General features: G+C 38.8%; 1 protein-coding gene across 1 annotated transcript in view; it reads left to right on the top strand.

Moving 5' to 3' along the window:
* OCA2 (OCA2 melanosomal transmembrane protein) overlaps positions 1-18,355 on the top strand; it is a 516,689-nt gene that overhangs the window by 211,786 nt on the left and 286,548 nt on the right. Inside the window, exon 18 of the mRNA XM_053888812.1 lies at positions 1,135-1,243. Coding sequence (XP_053744787.1) covers positions 1,135-1,243 — 109 coding nt within the window. The remainder of the gene's footprint in view (positions 1-1,134; positions 1,244-18,355) is intronic.

Genomic DNA, 18,355 nt, shown 5'->3' with positions numbered 1-18,355 from the left:
AGTTTTTATGACAGCAACTTTAACTGTATGAGTAGAGAAATCCAGAGAGAAAATCTATACCTATGCACACATCTGTCTCCGTATCTCTATACCTATACCTGTATCATCTTTCTGTACCTCTATCTCTATCCATATGCATACCCATAAATATCTGTCGCTGTCTCTCCCTTTCTATCCATATATACACATCCATGTCTATATCTATCTAATTCTAGATATACATAGACAGATGTGCTGGCAGGACCATACTTAAGAAAGGACATGGCATAGTTGTCAGTTCACATGGTAGAGCATGATTCACATAGGGGCCTGTTTGGGTAGGGAATGATGACCCAGGGCTCATCTGTGCCAGTTTTCCTGGATCTCTCTCCTTTCCCCAACTCCACACAGCTGTGGTCTTTGGGGCACAGCACCCTCTGGGGACCTCACCCCATCTTACTCTGAGACTCAGGCCCACTTAAAGGAGGTATAGTACTTTCATTAACCATTTAAGGTTAATGAAGGTACTATAGAGTTTTCTGGCACCTCCCGTCACCCCTGAACGACTCCACAGGCTACCAATGATGTCATCTTGATGGCTATGAGACTGCCAAGTGTCTTCCAGAGTCCCTGAGAACATGAAAGGATATAGTAGGAGCCTTCAGCAGGAGTCATATACTGCATGAATATGTTAACCTCGGTGCCACCGTAAACAGGGATTTGTGTAATAGGAGGAAAGTTGAATTAAAAGGATGTGAGCATGTAGCACCTGTGGAAATGTGTGGCCAGGTCCTTGGAAGTTACATGTTGTTTCCTCAGTGGTTTTGCCAACATCTAACCTAATTCTTGTGGTGTATCTGGGAGCACTTTCTGCATCATATTGATAAGCTATTTAGTCAGGTGTTTTATAAAAGGATTGTCCTATGCTTTAAATTTATTGTGTTTACTTTTTAATAAAGGTTTTGAATGCTGTAATTCCAAATATGTAGTTTTCTTTATAATGCATCACCTTATCATCTTCTTTGAAGTTCAAGATGTTGTATTTTTCATCTTAAGGAGAAAGTTGTAATGATTCAAGTCATGTAGGATGATGGACACATTGCAGGAAACAGAAGATTGTACCCAGTAAATGAGTTGTGTTTTTCTCTCTTACAGCACAGGATATCAGACAGGATTCTGCTCACCAAATGCCTGATGGTGTTGGGATTTGTTATTTTCATGTTCTTTCTCAATTCATTTGTTCCTGGTGTTCATCTTGATCTTGGTGAGTCTAATTTTTTGTTACCTTTTGTCTATAGGCTTTGCAATTGCTATCACGGTCTGGAAGGGAAGATTTCAAAGCTTGTTCCCAGACATTGGTCATGAGGGTGAGATGGAGGGTGGCCATCTTTGATGGAAAAAAGGAAACCTTTATCCACTACCTTTCCTTTTGTTTTCTGGAAGAAAGGGAGAGGGAGAGGGAGAGGGAGAGGGAGAGGGAGAGAGAGAGAGAGAGAGAGAGAGAGAGAGAGAGAGAGAGAGATAGATTCCTCTCCAGCCCCTAGTGTCTTAGTGCATGGGTCCTTGGCCCCTCCAGGGTTTAACATTAGAAGAAATATGGAGTAGATATTATCATCTCTCTCATACTTGATAACCAGATCTTTAAACTGTTGCTTGAGAAGCACTTCAGAAGAGATGGGAGGTCACATCAACAAGGTCAGAGTCCTACAGTTTGTGCAACTTGACATGAGGATTAGATGAGCACTGAAAGGGCCAGAGGAGTGCAAAAGGTCTATACAACCCCCTGTTCCCTATGGTGCCTCTGTTTTCCCTACACAGCAGAACCTGTTCTCCTACCCTTTCCCGTATGTTGCTTGCTTTCACAGTGCTGTGACTCTCCCTTTCCATTTCTCAAGCCCAGTGTCAAGGTTGTAGGGCCTGTTCCCACTTGAGACATGACTGTCTTGAAAATTGAGCTCACAAGATATCTTGTTAACTCTGGCATCTTTCCACTCTTCATCAATATTTTCCACATTCCTTAGGTTTTTTTTTTCTTTTCTGATTTAACAGTTCTCTCTATTGGTGTTATTACTTAAAACAAAACAAAACAAAACCCAAACCACTTCCAAAATGTACTTCATGGTAGGGAACTTTAGAAGAAGGTGGCGTAGGAGGACACTGGGCTCACCTTGTCCTGCTGATCACTTAGATTCCACCCACACCTGCCTAGATAACCCAGAACAATGCTAGAAGACTGGCAGAACAGACTCTCTGGAGCCAAGCATAGACAAGAGGCCCACGGAAGAGGGTAGGAAGGGTAGAGAGGTGGTGCGTGCTACATGGACTGACAAGAGGGAGCTGGGGTGGTGGAGGGGCAGCCCACCCGGCAAGGTGGAATCCCCAAGTCTGGCTTGCAAAAGTGAAGGGTCTGGACTGCATGAATTCTGACAGCCAGGGGGACTTAAATCTGGAATGTTATAAGTCAACAGCTCTGCTTGGAGAGCAGGAGGGCAAGAGGACACCAGGAGGGAGAGGTGTTGAACCCTGGAAGACAGAGCTCAGCTCAACAGGGAACAAAGGTGTGAACCAGTGCCATCTCCCTCTCCATCCCCCAGCCAAAAACCCAAAGGGAACCTGTTCACCGAATGGGCACGGGTTGGCCTCTCTCCTGGTGCTGCAGGGCCCCTCCTGCAGGGAACCACCAAAGGCAAACCGAGCTGATCCTGCCCCTCCCACCCCTGTGCACCTTGTGGATCCACCACAGCTAATATGCCAGATCCCATCAAAGCAACACCACAAGCCTGGCAGTGTGCAAGAGGCCCAGACAGGGGCCACACCACTCCACAGTGAGTCCTGCCCCTAGGAGATGAGAAGTTAAGGTACACACCAGTCTGACTGTGGCCCAGCAGTGGGCTGGTGACAGACATCAGTGTGACTATGGCCCTGCTGACCAACACAAGTTACTCCAGACAGCACAGGGGAAGTGCCCTGCAGTTTTGTGCCACCCCAGGGACTATCCACAATGATGAAATGGAAGAATTCTCCTCAAAAGAAACTCCAGGAAGTAGCGACAGCTAACGAATGGATCCAAAACGATTTAAGCAATATAACGGAACACGAATTTAGAATAATAGTCATAATATTAATTGCTGGGCTTGAAAAGAGTATAGAGGACAGCAGAGAATCTCTTGCTACAGAGATCAAGGGACTAAGAAATAGTATCATAAAAATGATATAAATGAGGTGCAAAATAAAATGGAGGTGACCACAGCTCGGATTGAAGAGGCAGAGGAGAGAATAAGTGAATTAGAAGATAAAATTATGGAAAAAGAGGAAGCTGAGAAAGAGAGATAAAAAAATCCAGGAGTATGAGGGGGAGAATTAGGGAACCAAGTGGTGCAATCAAATGCAACAATATCCATATAATAGGAATTCCAGAAGAGGAAGAGAGAGAGAGAGAAGGGCTGAAGGTGTACTTGAACAAATCATGGCTGAGAACTCTCCTGATCTGGGGAAGGAAAAAGGCATTGAAATCCAAGAGTCACAGAGAACTCCCTTCAGACATAACTTGAAATGATCTTCTGCACAACATATCATAGTGAAACTGGCAAAATACAAGGATAAAGAGAAAATTCTGAAAGCAGCTAGGGATAAACATGCTCTAACATATAAAGGGAGACTGATAAGACTAGTGGCAGACCGATCTACTGAAACTTGGCAGGCCAGAAAGGAATGGCAGGAAATCTTCAATGTGTTGAATAGGAAAAATATGCAGCCGAGAATCCTTTATGCAGCAAGTCTGTCATTTAGAATAGAAGGAGAGATAAAGGTCTTCCCAAACAAACAACAACTGAAGGAATTCATCACCACTAAACCAGCCCTACAAGACATCCTAGGGGGGATTCTGTGAGTGAAATGTTGCAAGGACCACAAAGTACCACAGGCATCACTACAAGCATGAAATCTACAGACATCACAATGACTCTAAACCCATATCTTTCTATAATAACACTGAATGCAAATGGACTAAATGCTCCAACCAAAAGACATAGGGTATCAGAATGGATAAAAAACAAGACCCATCTATTTGCTGTCTATAAGAGACTCATTTTAGACCTGAAGACACCTTCAGATTGAAAGTGGAGAACTATCTATCATGCTACTGGAAGTCAAAGGAAAGCTGGAGTAGCCATACTTATATCAGACAAACTAGACTTTAAATTAAAGGCTGTAACAAGGGATGAAGAAGGGCATTATATAATAATTACAGGGTCTATTCATTAAGAAGAGCTAACAATTATAAATGTCTATGTGCCAAATACAGGAGCCCCCAAATATTTAAAACAATTACAAACATAAGCAAACTTCCTGATAAGAATGTGGTAATTGCAGGGGACTTTAATACTCCACTTACAGTAATGGATAGATCATTTAGTCACAGGATCAATAAAGAAACAAGGGCCCTGAATGATACATTGGATCAGATGGACTTGACAGATGTATTTAGAACTCTGCATCCCAAAGCAACAGAATATACTTTCTTCTCGAGTGCACATGGAACATTCTCCAAGAAAGATCACATACTGACTGGGTCACAAAACAGCCCTTCATAAGTATAAAAGAATTGAGATCATACCATGCACACATTCAGACCACAATGCTATGAAGCTTGAAATCAACCACAGGAAAAAGTCTGGAAAACCTCCAAAAGCATGGAGGTTAAAGAACACCCTACTAAAGAATGAGTGGGTCAACCAGGCAATCAGAGAAGAAATTTAAAAAAAATATGGAAACAAATGAAAATGAAAATACAACAGTCCAAATGCTTTGGGATGCAGCAATAGCAGTCCTGAGAGGAAGATACATTGCAATCCAGCCTATCTCAAGAAACAAGAAAAATCCCAAATACAAAATCTAACAGCACACTTAAAGGAAATAGAAGCAGAACAGCAAAGACACCCTAAACCCAGCAGAATAAGAGAAATAATAAAGATCAGATCAGAAATAAACAATACAGAATCTAAAAACACAGTAGAGCAGATCAATGAAATCAAGAGTTGTTTTTTTGAAAAAATAAACAAAATTGACAAACCTCTAGCCAGGCTTCTCAAAAAGAAAAGGGAGAGGACCCACCCAAATAGATAAAATCATGAATGAAAATAGAATTAGTACAACCAACCCCTCAGAAATACAAGCAATTGTCAGGGAATATAATGAAAAATTATATTCCAACAAACTGGACAACCTGGAAGAAATGGACACATTCCTAAACACCCACACACTTCCAAAACTCAATCAGGAGGAAATAGAAAACTTGAACAGACCCATAACCAGTGAAGAAATTGAATCAGTTATCAAAAATCTCCCAACAAATAACAGTCCAGGACCAGATGGCTTCCTTGGGGAATTCTACCAGACATTGAAAGCAGAGATAATACCTATCATTCTGAAGCTATTCCAAATAATAGAAAGGGAAGGAAAACTTCCAGACTCATTCTATGAAGCCAGAGTTACTTTGATTCCTAAACCAGACAGAGCCCCAGTAAAAAAAGAGAACTACAGGCCAATGTTCTTGATGAATATGGATGCAAAAATTCTCAATAAGATACTAGCAAATCGAATTCAACAGCTTATAAAAAGAATTATTCACCATGATCAAGTGGGATTCATTCCTGGGATGCAGGGCTTGCTCAATATTCACAAATCAATCAACGTGATAATTCACATTAATAAAAGAAAAGATAAGAACCATATGATCCTGTCAATTGATGCAGAAAAAGCATTTGACAAAATTCAGCATCCTTTTTTAATAAAACCCTCGAGAAAGTCGGGATAGAAGGAACATACTTAAACATCATAAAAGCCATTTATGAAAAGCCCACAGCTAATATCATCCTCAATGGGGAAAAACTGAGAGCTTTTTCCCTGAGATCAGGAACACGACAGGGATGTCCACTCTCACCGCTTTTGTTTAACATAGTGTTGGAAGTTCTAGCATCAGCAATCAGACAACAAAAGGAAATCAAAGGCATCAAAATTGGCAAAGATGAAGTCAAGCTTTCACTTTTTGCAGATGACATGATATTATACATGGAACATCCAATAGCCTCCACCAAAAATCTGCTAGAACTGATACATGAATTCAGCAAAGTCGCAAGATACAAAATCAATGTACAGAAATCATTTGCATTCTTCTACACTAATAAAGAAGCAACAGAAAGACAAATAAAGAAACTGATCCCATTTGCAATTGCACCAAGAAGCATAAAATACCTCTGAACAAACCTAACCAAACATGTAAAAGATCTGTATGCTGAAAACTATAGAAAGCTTATGAAGGAAATTGAAGAATCTACAAAGAAATGGAAAAACATTCCGTGCTCATGGATTGGAAGAATAAATATTGTTAAAATGTCAATATTACCCGAAGCTATCTACACATTCAATGCAATCCCAATCAAAATTGCACCAGCATTCTTCTCGAAGCTGGAACAAGCAATCCTAAAATTTGTATGGAACCAGAAAAGACCCCAAATACCCAAAGTAATTTTGAAGAAGACCAAAGCAGGAAGCATCACAATCCCAGACTTTAGCCTCTACTACAAAGTTGCAGTCATCAAGACATCATGGTATTGGCACAAAAACAGACACATAGACCAATGGAATAGAATCGAAACCCCAGAATTGGACCCACAAAAGTATGGCCAAGTAATCTTTGACAAAGCAGGAAAGAACATCCAATGGAAAAGAAGACAGTCTCTAACAAATGGTACTAGCAGAACTGGACAGCAACATGCCGAAGGATGAAACTAGACTACTTTCTTACACCATTCACAAAAATAAACTCAAAATGGGTAGAGGACCTGAATGCGAGACAGGAAACCATCAAAACCCTAGAGGAGAAAGCAGGAAAAGACCTCTCTGACCTCAGCCACAGCAATTTCTTACTTGACACATCCCCAAAGGCAAGGGAATTAAAAGCAAAAATGAACTATTGGGACCTCATGAAGATAAAAATCTTCTGCGTTGCAAAGGAAACAATCAAGGAAACTAAAAGGCAACCAACGGAATGGGAAAAGATATTTGCAAATGACATATCGGACAAAGGGCTAGTATCCAAAATCTATAAAGAACTCACCAAACTCCACACCCAAAAAACAAATAATCCAGTGAAGAAATGGGCAGAAAACATGAATAGACACTTCTCTAATAAAAACAAGCACATGAAAAGATGCTCAATGTCACTCCTCATCAGGGAAATGCAAATCAAAACCACACTCAGATACCACCTCATGCCAGTCAGAGTGGCTAAAATGAACAAATCAGGAGACTATAGATGCTGGAGAGGATGTGGAGAAACGGGAACCCTCTTGCACTGTTGGTGGGAATGCAAATTGGTGCAGCCACTCTGGAAAACAGTGCGGATGTTCCTCAAAAATTAAAAATAGATCTACCCTATGACCCAGCAGTAGCACTGCTAGGAATTTACCCACGGGATACAGGCATTTTGAAGCATCGGGGCACTTGTACCCCAATGTTTATAGTAACACTTTCAATAATAGCCAAATTATGGAAAGAGCCTAAATGTCCATCAACTGATGAATGGATAAAGAAATTGTGGTTTATATACACAATGGAATACTACTTGGCAATGAGAAAGAATGAAATCTGACCTTTTGTAGCAACGTGGATAGAACTGGAGAGTGTTATGTTAAGTGAAATAAGTCATAGAGAGAAAGACAGATACATATGTTTTCACTCTTATGTGGATCCTGAGAAACTTACCAGAAGACCATGGGGGAGAGGAAGAAGAAAAAAAGAAAGTTTAAGGAGGGAGGAGCTAAAGAGACTCTTAAAAACTGAGGACAAACTGAGGGTTGATGGGGTGTGGGAGGGAGGGGGGGTGATGGGTATTGAGGAGGGCACCTGTTGGGATGAATACTGGGTGTTATATGGAAACCAATTTGACAGTAAATTTCATATTTAAAAAAAACCAAAAAACAAAATGTACTTCACATGAATTATAGATTTATGAGAAAGATAAATTTGAAGTCCTGTCAAGGAGTGTGTTCTTTAACCAAAAACTTTATTTATGGATTTCCTTCAAAGTAAGCTCTGTTAAGATATTTTAAATATTTTTTTCATAAAAATTTGATTTACTGCAACATTTGAAGAAGATAACTTCTGTAGAAAGTAAAGCCTCTAACTTTGTAAATTAGTTGGATAATGTGAGCAAGCTTCAGTTATTCACACCATGACATTGCTCCTTCGGTTCTAGGCTACCACTAGAAATCTTTAGATTATAACTTAATTTCCCTTTTCTGTCATGTGTAGAAAGACACATTGCTAGAGTCTTACACATAGAACATGATGTACATGCTTTTGACTGGATGTTCAACTTTATATCATGTGTTTACAGCCTCTGAGAATTTATTTCCTTAAATAATTTGAAAACCAATTTGCCAGGCAGCCTGGGCTAAGTTCCAAGTTGACAAGTGTTCTTTGTCCACACCTGAGAGTCAATCCACATAGAATCCTGATGTAATAATGAAGAATGCCAAAGCTATACTGGTAAAAATGTCATGAATTTTAATTGTATTTGGTGTATTACATTTAGAAATTATTGTTGTAATGTAGTTATTTTGAATTACACTGCATACATAATATAATTTTAACGTTAAAAGATGGTCATCACTGGCAATTAAGCAAATACAATAATGCTGGTGTTTGTGGGCAGAGGAGTTCCATTAAATAATTCTTGGGTGTTTGTTTTTAAAAAATTTTTTTTTTAATTCTTGGGTGTTTATAGAATATTTTGTTTCTAATTTTATTTGGGATCATACTTTAAAAGAACACAGCATGCATTTGAGAGAGTAAAAAATATATGGGAGTTTGCATACAATTTTGTTAGCATTTGGTAGTGATCATTGTATAAATAACAATATTTTTAAAATTTAAAATCACATCTTTAACTGTATGGACTTTTAAAAATCTTGATTACCATGAAACCTTTTAGCCTGAGAAGTCCATACTTTTTACTAAGATGTCACATCTCTTTTTGTGTGGTTGTTGTATCTATGATTGAGGGGCTTCTTTTTTGCTTTTAAGTCTTGTGTTTTGTTAGGATTGAACAAATGATTTTATCTGGGGATCCTGGAATACATAACTCCTATATTTGCTTTCATCATGACAGAAGACTTAGGTTGACTGGGAGAAAATTTCGATTAGTGTATATTTTAAATGGAGTACAGTATCCTTAGAATTACAGTAACTCTACTGATGGGAACAGGAGCAAAATTGATACATGACCTTCCCAGGGCTTCAGCCAGTAGAGAGGGGACCATTTATTTTTAGTGAATTACTGTTTTGAATGTGATGTGCTGTGTAAATTGAGTATAAAATATTATGTCATATAACATGAAGTGATGTCACATCACACAATGTGCATCATGAAAAACAACATCATATAAAACAGCGTGATGTCATTTGATAAAGTGGTGTCATATATCACTGTGTACAATGTGACATCACATAATTAAAGTGTGGTATCATATATCAGATCATGCCATGTAATAAAACAGCATCATATAACATATTCCTTCATTTAAACATCATATCCTAAACACAACATTGACTCTCATTTTCTTTTTTATTTTAATTTTAATTTTTTAAAGGTTTTTATTTAATTATTTTGAGATAGAAAGAGAGAGAGAAGGGGGGAGGGGCAGAGAGAGAGAGAGAGAGAGATGGAGAGAGAATCCCAAGCTGGTTCTGTCAGCACATAGCCCGATGCGGGGCTTGATCTCATGGAACCATTGAGACCATGACCTAAGCTGAAATCAAGTTGGATGCTTAAGCAACTGAGCCATCCACGTGCCCCTCATTTTATTTTTTAAGTTATCACAAAGAAAGACTGATTTTTCCTTTTGATATGAAGTTTTATGAATTTTAACAAAGATGCATATTTATGTAACCACCACTACAATTGGAATGCAGAACAGTTTCATCACCCAAAAATACTTCAAAGTTACCCTTTTGTAGTCACCACCTGTCTTAATCCCAGCAACTCCTGATCTGTTTCCTATCACTATAATTTTGTCTTTTGGAGAATGTCATACATATGTAGTCAGAGTATATGCAAACTTTGAGATTTGCTTCTCTCACACAGTATAAAGCCTTTCAAATTCATCCAAGTTGCTGTGTGTACAGTAGTTCATTCTTTTTGTTGCTGACTAGTCTTCCATGGTATGGATATAGTTTGTTTATCCATTCACCCATTGAAGGACATTTGGATTATTTCCAGTTTTTGGTGATTGTGGTGATTGTGAGTAGACTACTCCAAATATTCATGTACATGACCTTGTGTCCACTTAAGTTTTCACTTCTCTTGGGTAAATTACCTAAGTGTGGGACTGCTGGGTCATATGGTGAGTGTATATTCAGCTTTAAAAGAAACTGCTGCACCATTTTCTAGATTGGCTGTAGCACTTTGTGCTCTCACAGCAGTACATGGGATTTCCGACTTTTCCACATCCTCTAGTGTTTGACATGGTTAGACTCCCACCCCTGGAGTTCCACAATGCCTTGTAGAAGCCTTAGATCTAGAACTCACATGTTATTCTAATCATTTGTTTGTGTCTCTGCCCCCGGGTTATCCTCTTTGCCCAAGCTAGACCCAAGGGCGTGGTCCACGTCTGCTAAATTTTTCTCTCTTCAGTGCCTTGTATAAATGCCTGACACATTAATGGATATAAGATATAGGATTACATAATGTACGAACAAACTTCTTATTGATTAGTATAATTCCAACTTAATTATTTTAAGAATTTTAGATGTGGCTGACTTAACTTGGATTCTGTAAAGAGCAAAGCCTGGAGCAAAGGCTTGTGTGTGAGATTTTCACTGGGGAGTATGATTCCTGGGAAGAGAAGTGAAGGATAGGGAAACAGAGTAATGTCAGGCAAATGTGAAAAACACTACACTGTGGAAACATGGAAGCAGAGTTGTGAAGAGAGTGAGCCCAAACAAGGCTGCATCATCATCTGTCTACCAATGTGGGCCACTGGTTGCTCTATCCCATAGGATTGTCTTAGGAAAAGTATGAAATATGTCTCAGGTCTGTCTGTGGGGTTGTGTGGGAGAGTGGAGGCATTTACCTATTGGGTCCCATAACCCATTGGTCCAAGTTCCTCCCCATTGAATGCTATCTTGCAAATGTATACAGCTGGTACATGCACAAAGGTCAAGCAACAGAAAAGCTACAGTTGAGAAGTAGGTGCATGGGTTCAAAACAGACTATATCAGAGTGCATCTGTATGAGGGCACATCCACATAGAGCTGGCTACTGCCACAGGCTTCAAGTGAGAGACAGGAGAGCTTTGAGTATCCCAAGGGTGCAAGAAGTGCTACAATAATGAAGAAAGAAAAGGTACCTGTCCTTTTATGTGCATCTGGCAAATAGATAGTTCCCCTAAGTGCAAGGATCTTTATCTCACAACATATGCTAGAATTAACTCTAGTCTGCTCATTTGTTACACACAGGTCTACAGTCCCTACAGGAAATTCTTGGTATAAGATATGTTTCAAAATTCTGATATCTTTGTATGTTACAAAGATAATTCAGTGCACATACTGAATTATATATAATATAACACCCCCAAGAGATTCGGGGCCAGTACCTTGTCATCTAAGAATTGGTATTTCTGGAGTGAAACATGAATATTTATACAAGGTGGGATAAATTAAGACCACAAATTGCCTCATTTCAGTTCAACTCAGATTTTATTAAATTTTGACATAAAACTTACAATAAAAAGTTTTGCTCTTCTGAACTTTAGGATTTCATAATTGTAATTGATGAGGAAACTATGAGTCAGTGAGCCAGCTTCAAAATGTTGTCTTTGGACTTACAATTTATAACTTCATTAGCAGTTTTCTAGGTCTCCTTTGATGATTAGTTCAGGATGTCTCCCTAAGCTCTCTCACAATATGTTTGATTAGGTTTCAGTTCTGGAAATTTTTCTATAATTATTTCCCTGATTATGATTTTGAAATTGCCAGTGTTCTCACTGACCCTTGGTGTCCTATTGTTGAGCAATTTTATTGTCTTTGTTTAAGTATTTTTAGCTACCAATAAAGCAACCTACTTGTTCAGTCTTAAGCAAAATAAAGGATTATTGGAATCATACTGGGTTCACTGGCAGACTGCAGGGGATGATGGGTCCTGGGCAGGGGGCAGACTCAGGAAAAAGAAAGACATCCTGACAAAGGGCATGTTCCTGTTTTCCACACACCCTTCATTCTCTACTCACAGCCTCATGCTTCTCCATACAACATTTTCTCATCTTTTTTCTGTTCACAGCAGAATAGAGATGATTTGATTTGTAGAATCTCACTTACAGAAACACAGAGAGAAAAGGCTATTTTGATTTCTAGATTCCCTGATGAAGAGTTTGATTGGCCCAGGTTCGCTTAGCTTTCTTTTCTAACCTAGAGATTATGACCAAGAGGACAGGGGCCACATGTTTTATACTGGAGTGGCTGGAGGTATAGTGCTTAGAGGAAGGATGGAGTCATTGTGAACTGGACAGAGATCTCCAAAACTTCCTAATTTGTTTCTCAGGTACTCTGATTTCTAGGAAGTAATTCATTTCAATTATATCATTCATGTATTAATTAAGTCATGCATTATGGCATTTGTACAACAAATGCAGGTAGTGGTTTAGGGGCTGGGTGTAAGGTGGTGAACAAAAATACTAAGTCACTGCTTTCATTGGTCTCTCATTCTGGAAGGGAGATGGGTCTATACTGATTTACAAGAGGTGGAATGAGGGCTCCACAGCTAATTTAGACACAGATCTTTAGAGCTCTTATAGTCTGATGCAAAGGCAGGCAAGTTTACAAAGTTATAAAGCCAAATATGATCACTTCCATAATCAAGGTACAGAGGAACTGCTATCAATGTCAAAATGAAAGAGAGATAGAAGTAGGAGGGGGTAAGGAAATGGAAGAAAAGGAGGAGGAAGAGGAGAAGAGGAGGAACAGGAGGAAGAAGAGGAAGAGGTGGAAGAGATCACATCCAATTGAAAAGGCAGGGGAAATGCCTCTTGGAGGAGGCAGCATTTGCCATGGACTTTGACAAAAGAGTATGATTCCAAAGGTTGGGGATGAGATTAAAAATTTCATCCAGATGGAACAAGTTGAGCAAATACAAGGAAGAAAGTGACCCTTGTAGAAATTCCAATCAAAAGCAGTAACAGTTGGCCCGCGGTGACCCATAGTATATGCCTGGCAACTGGATGATTGCGTCGCAAGAAATAGTTCAGCAGCACCTTCATGTTGAGCAGGTGGTTAAGAAATGTCATTGTTCTAAGTGAGCTCAGAAACTCAGCAGCCCATAGGATGGATCTGTTCTTTTTATGGCTGAGAGGATTTGACCAGGTTGTCTACTAGCCGACATGTTATCAAACCATAAACTTAGATTGGTAATGTGAAATTTTACATTATAACAAGGATACCAGTGTATTAGTTTAGTGTCCCCTGTTGAGGGGACAGTGTATCTGGGTCTTGGGGTTAGTCAAAAGATTTGAGTGTTTCATGGCATCATGCTGTGATGCCTGTGAGTGACATATGAGGAATTGAGCCTTTAAGTAAGTCACATGGTTATCTTGTCAGTGAGGGCTGAGATAATCTAGTTTTGAGGGTCTTCTCAGGACTCTTCTGCCTCAAAGAAAGGCTTTTTCTTCCTATGGCTTCAAAGTAGACCTAAGTGAATTGTGGCACTCATCTGGGTTGGAAGGATGGTTTGGGCTCAGACACAGTGAGGTGGGAGAAGGGGGAAAACAAATGGAGAAGACAGTGAGGAAATCTCCAGTGGCTGAGAAATTTAGGAAACCTGATCCATCACTATGAATGGAAATTGTTACATGCATTTTGTGTCAACCTGATAATAAAAATATTTAAGTCCCTAGATAGATCCTTCCTAGTTTTTATTAAGTATTCATCTTAAATGAAAGTAATTATCAATGTGATAATTTGGAATGATTATAAATAGAACAAATAAGTCTTAGCTTTTAAAAATCAGAGTAAAGTACCTATTTTCCTTATTAATCTCAACATGGGTAAAATTACTACATTCCCCATTACACTGAAGAAATGAAATCATGAGAGAGAGAGAAGGAGAGAGAGAGAGAGAGAGAGAGAGACAGAGACAGAGAGAGAGAGAGAGAGAGAGAGAGAGGAAGAGGAGGAGGAAAAAGAAGGAGGTAAGAAGAGGGAGAAGGAGAGAGAGAGAGAATGGCTTAGATTTTTTAAATTAAGATATGGAAATCACTACCATAAATTTCATATTTTTGTATAATTCAGTGTTTTTTAATATATTCACAAAGTTGTACAACCACTGCCACCATCAAATTCCAGGACATTTTCCTCACCCTCAGATAACCTCACACCGATTAGCAGCCACCATTTCTCCTCACATTGCACCCTACACCTCCCTCCAATCCCTGGCAACTGATAATCCTACTTTCTGACTGTATGGACTTGCCTATTCTGGACATCTTGTATAAATGGAATTATTCAACGTGTGGTCTTTTGTGTCTTAGCATAATGATTTAAAGATTCATCCATGTGGCAACATGTTTTAATACTTCATTACATTTTATATATGGCTGAATAATATTCCATTTTCTAAGCTGTACCATAATTTATCTGTTAATTGACTGATGGACATTTTGTTTTTTCCAATTTTTGGTTATATGAATAATGATGCTATGAACATTTGTGTATGAGTTTTTGTGTGGACATATGTTTTAAGTTCTCTTGGATGTATACTTACGAATGGTATACACTACACTTTACCTGTTTTTTTAACTGGCTTATTTGTCTTATTGAACTATAAAGTTCTTCATATAGTCCAGATACTAGTCCCTCATCAGATATGTGATTAGTAAACACTTTCTTGTATTCTGTGGATTTTCTTTTTGCTTTTCTTGATGGTGTCCTTTGAAACACAAAAGGTTTTTATTGTGATGAAGTCCAATTTATCTGTTTGTTTCTTTTTTTCCTTGTGCTTTTAGGGTTATATCTAACAAACCATTGCCTAATCCAAAGTCATGAAGATATGTACCTCTGCTTTCTTTTAGTGTTTTATAATTTTATTTCTTCCAGTTAGGAAGATCCATTATTTTTATATATGTTATGAGGAGTGGTCTTTTCTATATAGGAAGTGGTTTAATTACTAATACAATCTTTGTTGTTGTTTTTTTTTTAAACCTTTCCCTCAGTTTTATTGGGAAATAATTGGCACATTGCTGTATAAGTTTAGGGCACACAGCATGATGGTTTGACTTACATGTATTGTGAAAAGATTACCACAGTAGGTTCAGCTAATATTTATTTTCTCTTATAGATACAATAAAAACAAAAGAAAGAAGAAAAGTTTAATAAAGGAAGAAAAATTTCCTCCTTGTGATGAGAACTCTTAGAATTTACTCTCCTAACAATTTTTGTGTATATCATACAGCAGTGTTAGCTATAGTCTTCATATTCTGTATTATATCCCTAGGATTTTTTTAATCTTATAATGAAAAATTCAACTCTTTAATCAAATAGATATATTCAGATTTTTATTTCTTCAGTCAGTTTCAGTAGTTTGTGTCTTTTTAGGAATTTGACAGCTTTAGGTTATTTAAGTAAGATTTTTTTCAAAGGATTACAAGCATATCTTGTAGATATTGTAGGTTCAGTTCCAGATCACTGCAATAAATCAAATATCATAATAAAGCAAGTCAAATGCATTTTTTGGTTTCCCAGTGCATGGAAAATTATGTTTGCATTACACTGTAGTCTATTAAGTGTGCAATAGCATTATGTCTAAAAAAAAGTATACATTAATTGAAAAATATTGCTAAAAAATGCCACCATCATTTGGGCTTTTAGCAGGTCACAATCATTGATCACAGATTACTATAACAAATATAATAAACATTAATGTAAAAGCTTGAAATATTGTGAGAATTACCAAGGTGTGACACAGAGACCTGAAGTGAGAAAATACTGTTGGAAAAATGGTGCTGATAGTCTTGCTCGATTCAGGGTTTCCACAAACCTTCAATTTGTAAAAAATGCAGTATCAAAGAAATTCAATCAAGTAAAATGCAATAAAATGAGGTTTACCTATATGTTATAATCTTTTTAAATTCAGTAAAGTCAGTAGTAATGTCCCTACTTTTCTTGGTCAGTTTAGCTAAAGGTTTATCAATTTTATTGCTCTTTTTTTAGAATAAACTTTTGGTTGTTTTTTTTTCTATTATTTTTTTCTGTTATTTGTTTCATTATATCCATTCTCATCTTTATTATTTCCTTTCCTCTGCTTGCTTTAGGTTTAGTTTGCTGCTTTTTTTTTTTTTTTTTTTTTTTTAGTTCTTACCATGAAAGATTAGATTATCCACCTGAGATCTTTCCTTTTTTTGAATGAAGGTGTTTACAACTGTAAATTTCCCTCTTAGTACTACTTTGCTGCATTCCAAATTTATTGTTATGTGTTTTCATTTCCACTCATCTCAAGTATTGTCTAATTTCATTATAATTTCTTCTTTGACCCATTGGTTTAAAGAGTGTGTTGTTCACTCAGGGAAGACTAATCCCCATAACATTTGGTTTAAAAACCAGAGAGGCTGATTTCTGTGAATTTATAAAACCAGTGGTACTTGGAGCCTGGAGTTTAAAAGTCTGCTGAGTCAGCACTGAGTGAACCTTGGGTGAGTGATAGCTGGGTTGCTGCCCTTAAAGAGACTGCAACTTGTGTGGAGAGGCAGCATAAAAATAGCAGTTCACACAATGATGGGAGCAAACAGGAGGCAGATCTTGTCATACTAATTTTGGAGCATGTTTAGGGGCTTCTCTGAAAATGAGGGAACTAGCAGGTGCCATTTTCCTCCCCTACCCCCCTAGCATAAGCACAGAGTTGCCTGTGAGAGGCAGGGCTGTACAGACACTTGCTACCTAACCCATTAGCCATGTACCATGCACCCAAGTTCACATGAGGACTGGCCCATTCCAGGCCTGCTAGCTTTGGCTCTGGGTCAGAGCAAGTTTTGTTAAAGCTGCACATGCTTTCTGATCAGACGCTCAGTACACAGCTGCTGCAGGGCACTGTGCAGTCCACCACTGTCCCTACACTGCACCTAGCTGTGTGCCTCCGACCACCTTGCATATCTCACTCAGGCATGTACTTCCAGCCACCATTTCATGCTATGCCAAGGCTACCTTGCCTGTAGAACCCAGCTGAGTGCCCCCAGCAACCATAGCACACCGTGCTCAGCCACATATGTGTGGTACACCCAGCAGCCAGGTGCATGGCTGCCCCTGCCCAGCCACCACACTATGTCCAACCACATACCCCAGCCACCTTCACATGCTAGGTCCGGCTGTGCCAGTCTCCATGCATACCTTAGCTGTCATAGTGCTTTGAGGGATATAGCATAGGACTAGTGGACTAGTGAGAATTTTGCTAATACTGCTGCCCCCTTAGAGCTGGCCTGCCTGGGTCCCACTAACACTGCCTGCCTGGGTCCCACTAACACCACAGAGAGCAAGCACAGCCCACAACAGTCAGAGAGTCAGTGCAGATGACTGCACTGAAAGGAAAAGTGACTCTAGATACAATAGCAGGAGGTAAGCAACACGCATAGGATATTTTCCTGAAGTGCCAGGTTCTGGTGAACGGGGGACACCGCGCTGCAGGGGCTCCAGGATGTCTTCTTTATAAAGTTACTATTTTCAAGAGCAGAAGAGACACAGCTGACCTTAACACAGCAGACAAAATGAGGATATAGAGTTTATCTGAAATAAAAGAACAGGACAAGACCATAGCCACAGATCTAAGTAACATGCATGATAGAGAACTTAAAGCAATAATAATAAAGATACTCCTTGGGTGTGAGAAAAAAATGGAAGACATCAGTGAGACCCTTAACACAGAGATAAGGAATAACATAGCAGAGAGAAATGGCATAATAAATAAAATGAGAAACACACTTGATGGAATGGAATGGCCAGCTGGAAGAAGCAGAGGAATGATTTAATGACCAAGAAGACCACAGTAATGGAAAGAAGTCAGTGGAACAGAAGAGAGAGATAAGAATTATGCAAAAGAATAGAAGGAGAATTAAGTGACTCCCTCAAATGTAATGACATTTGTATTATAGGAGTCCCAGAAGAAGAGGAGACAGAAAATGGGGCAGAAAATGTATTTGAAGAAATAATAGTTGACAACCCCCCCCCCCCCATTAGGGGAAAGAAACAGATACCCAGATGCAGGAGGCAAAGAGAACCCCCAGCAAAATTTTAAAAAGCAGATCCACACCAAGACATATTGTAATTAAATTGGCAAAAT

This window comes from Panthera pardus, unplaced genomic scaffold, assembly GCF_024362965.1.
Source record: "Panthera pardus isolate Hobbes unplaced genomic scaffold, ASM2436296v1 HiC_scaffold_24, whole genome shotgun sequence".
NCBI lineage: Eukaryota > Metazoa > Chordata > Mammalia > Carnivora > Felidae > Panthera > Panthera pardus.
This window is presented reverse-complemented; position numbering and strand designations above follow the sequence as displayed.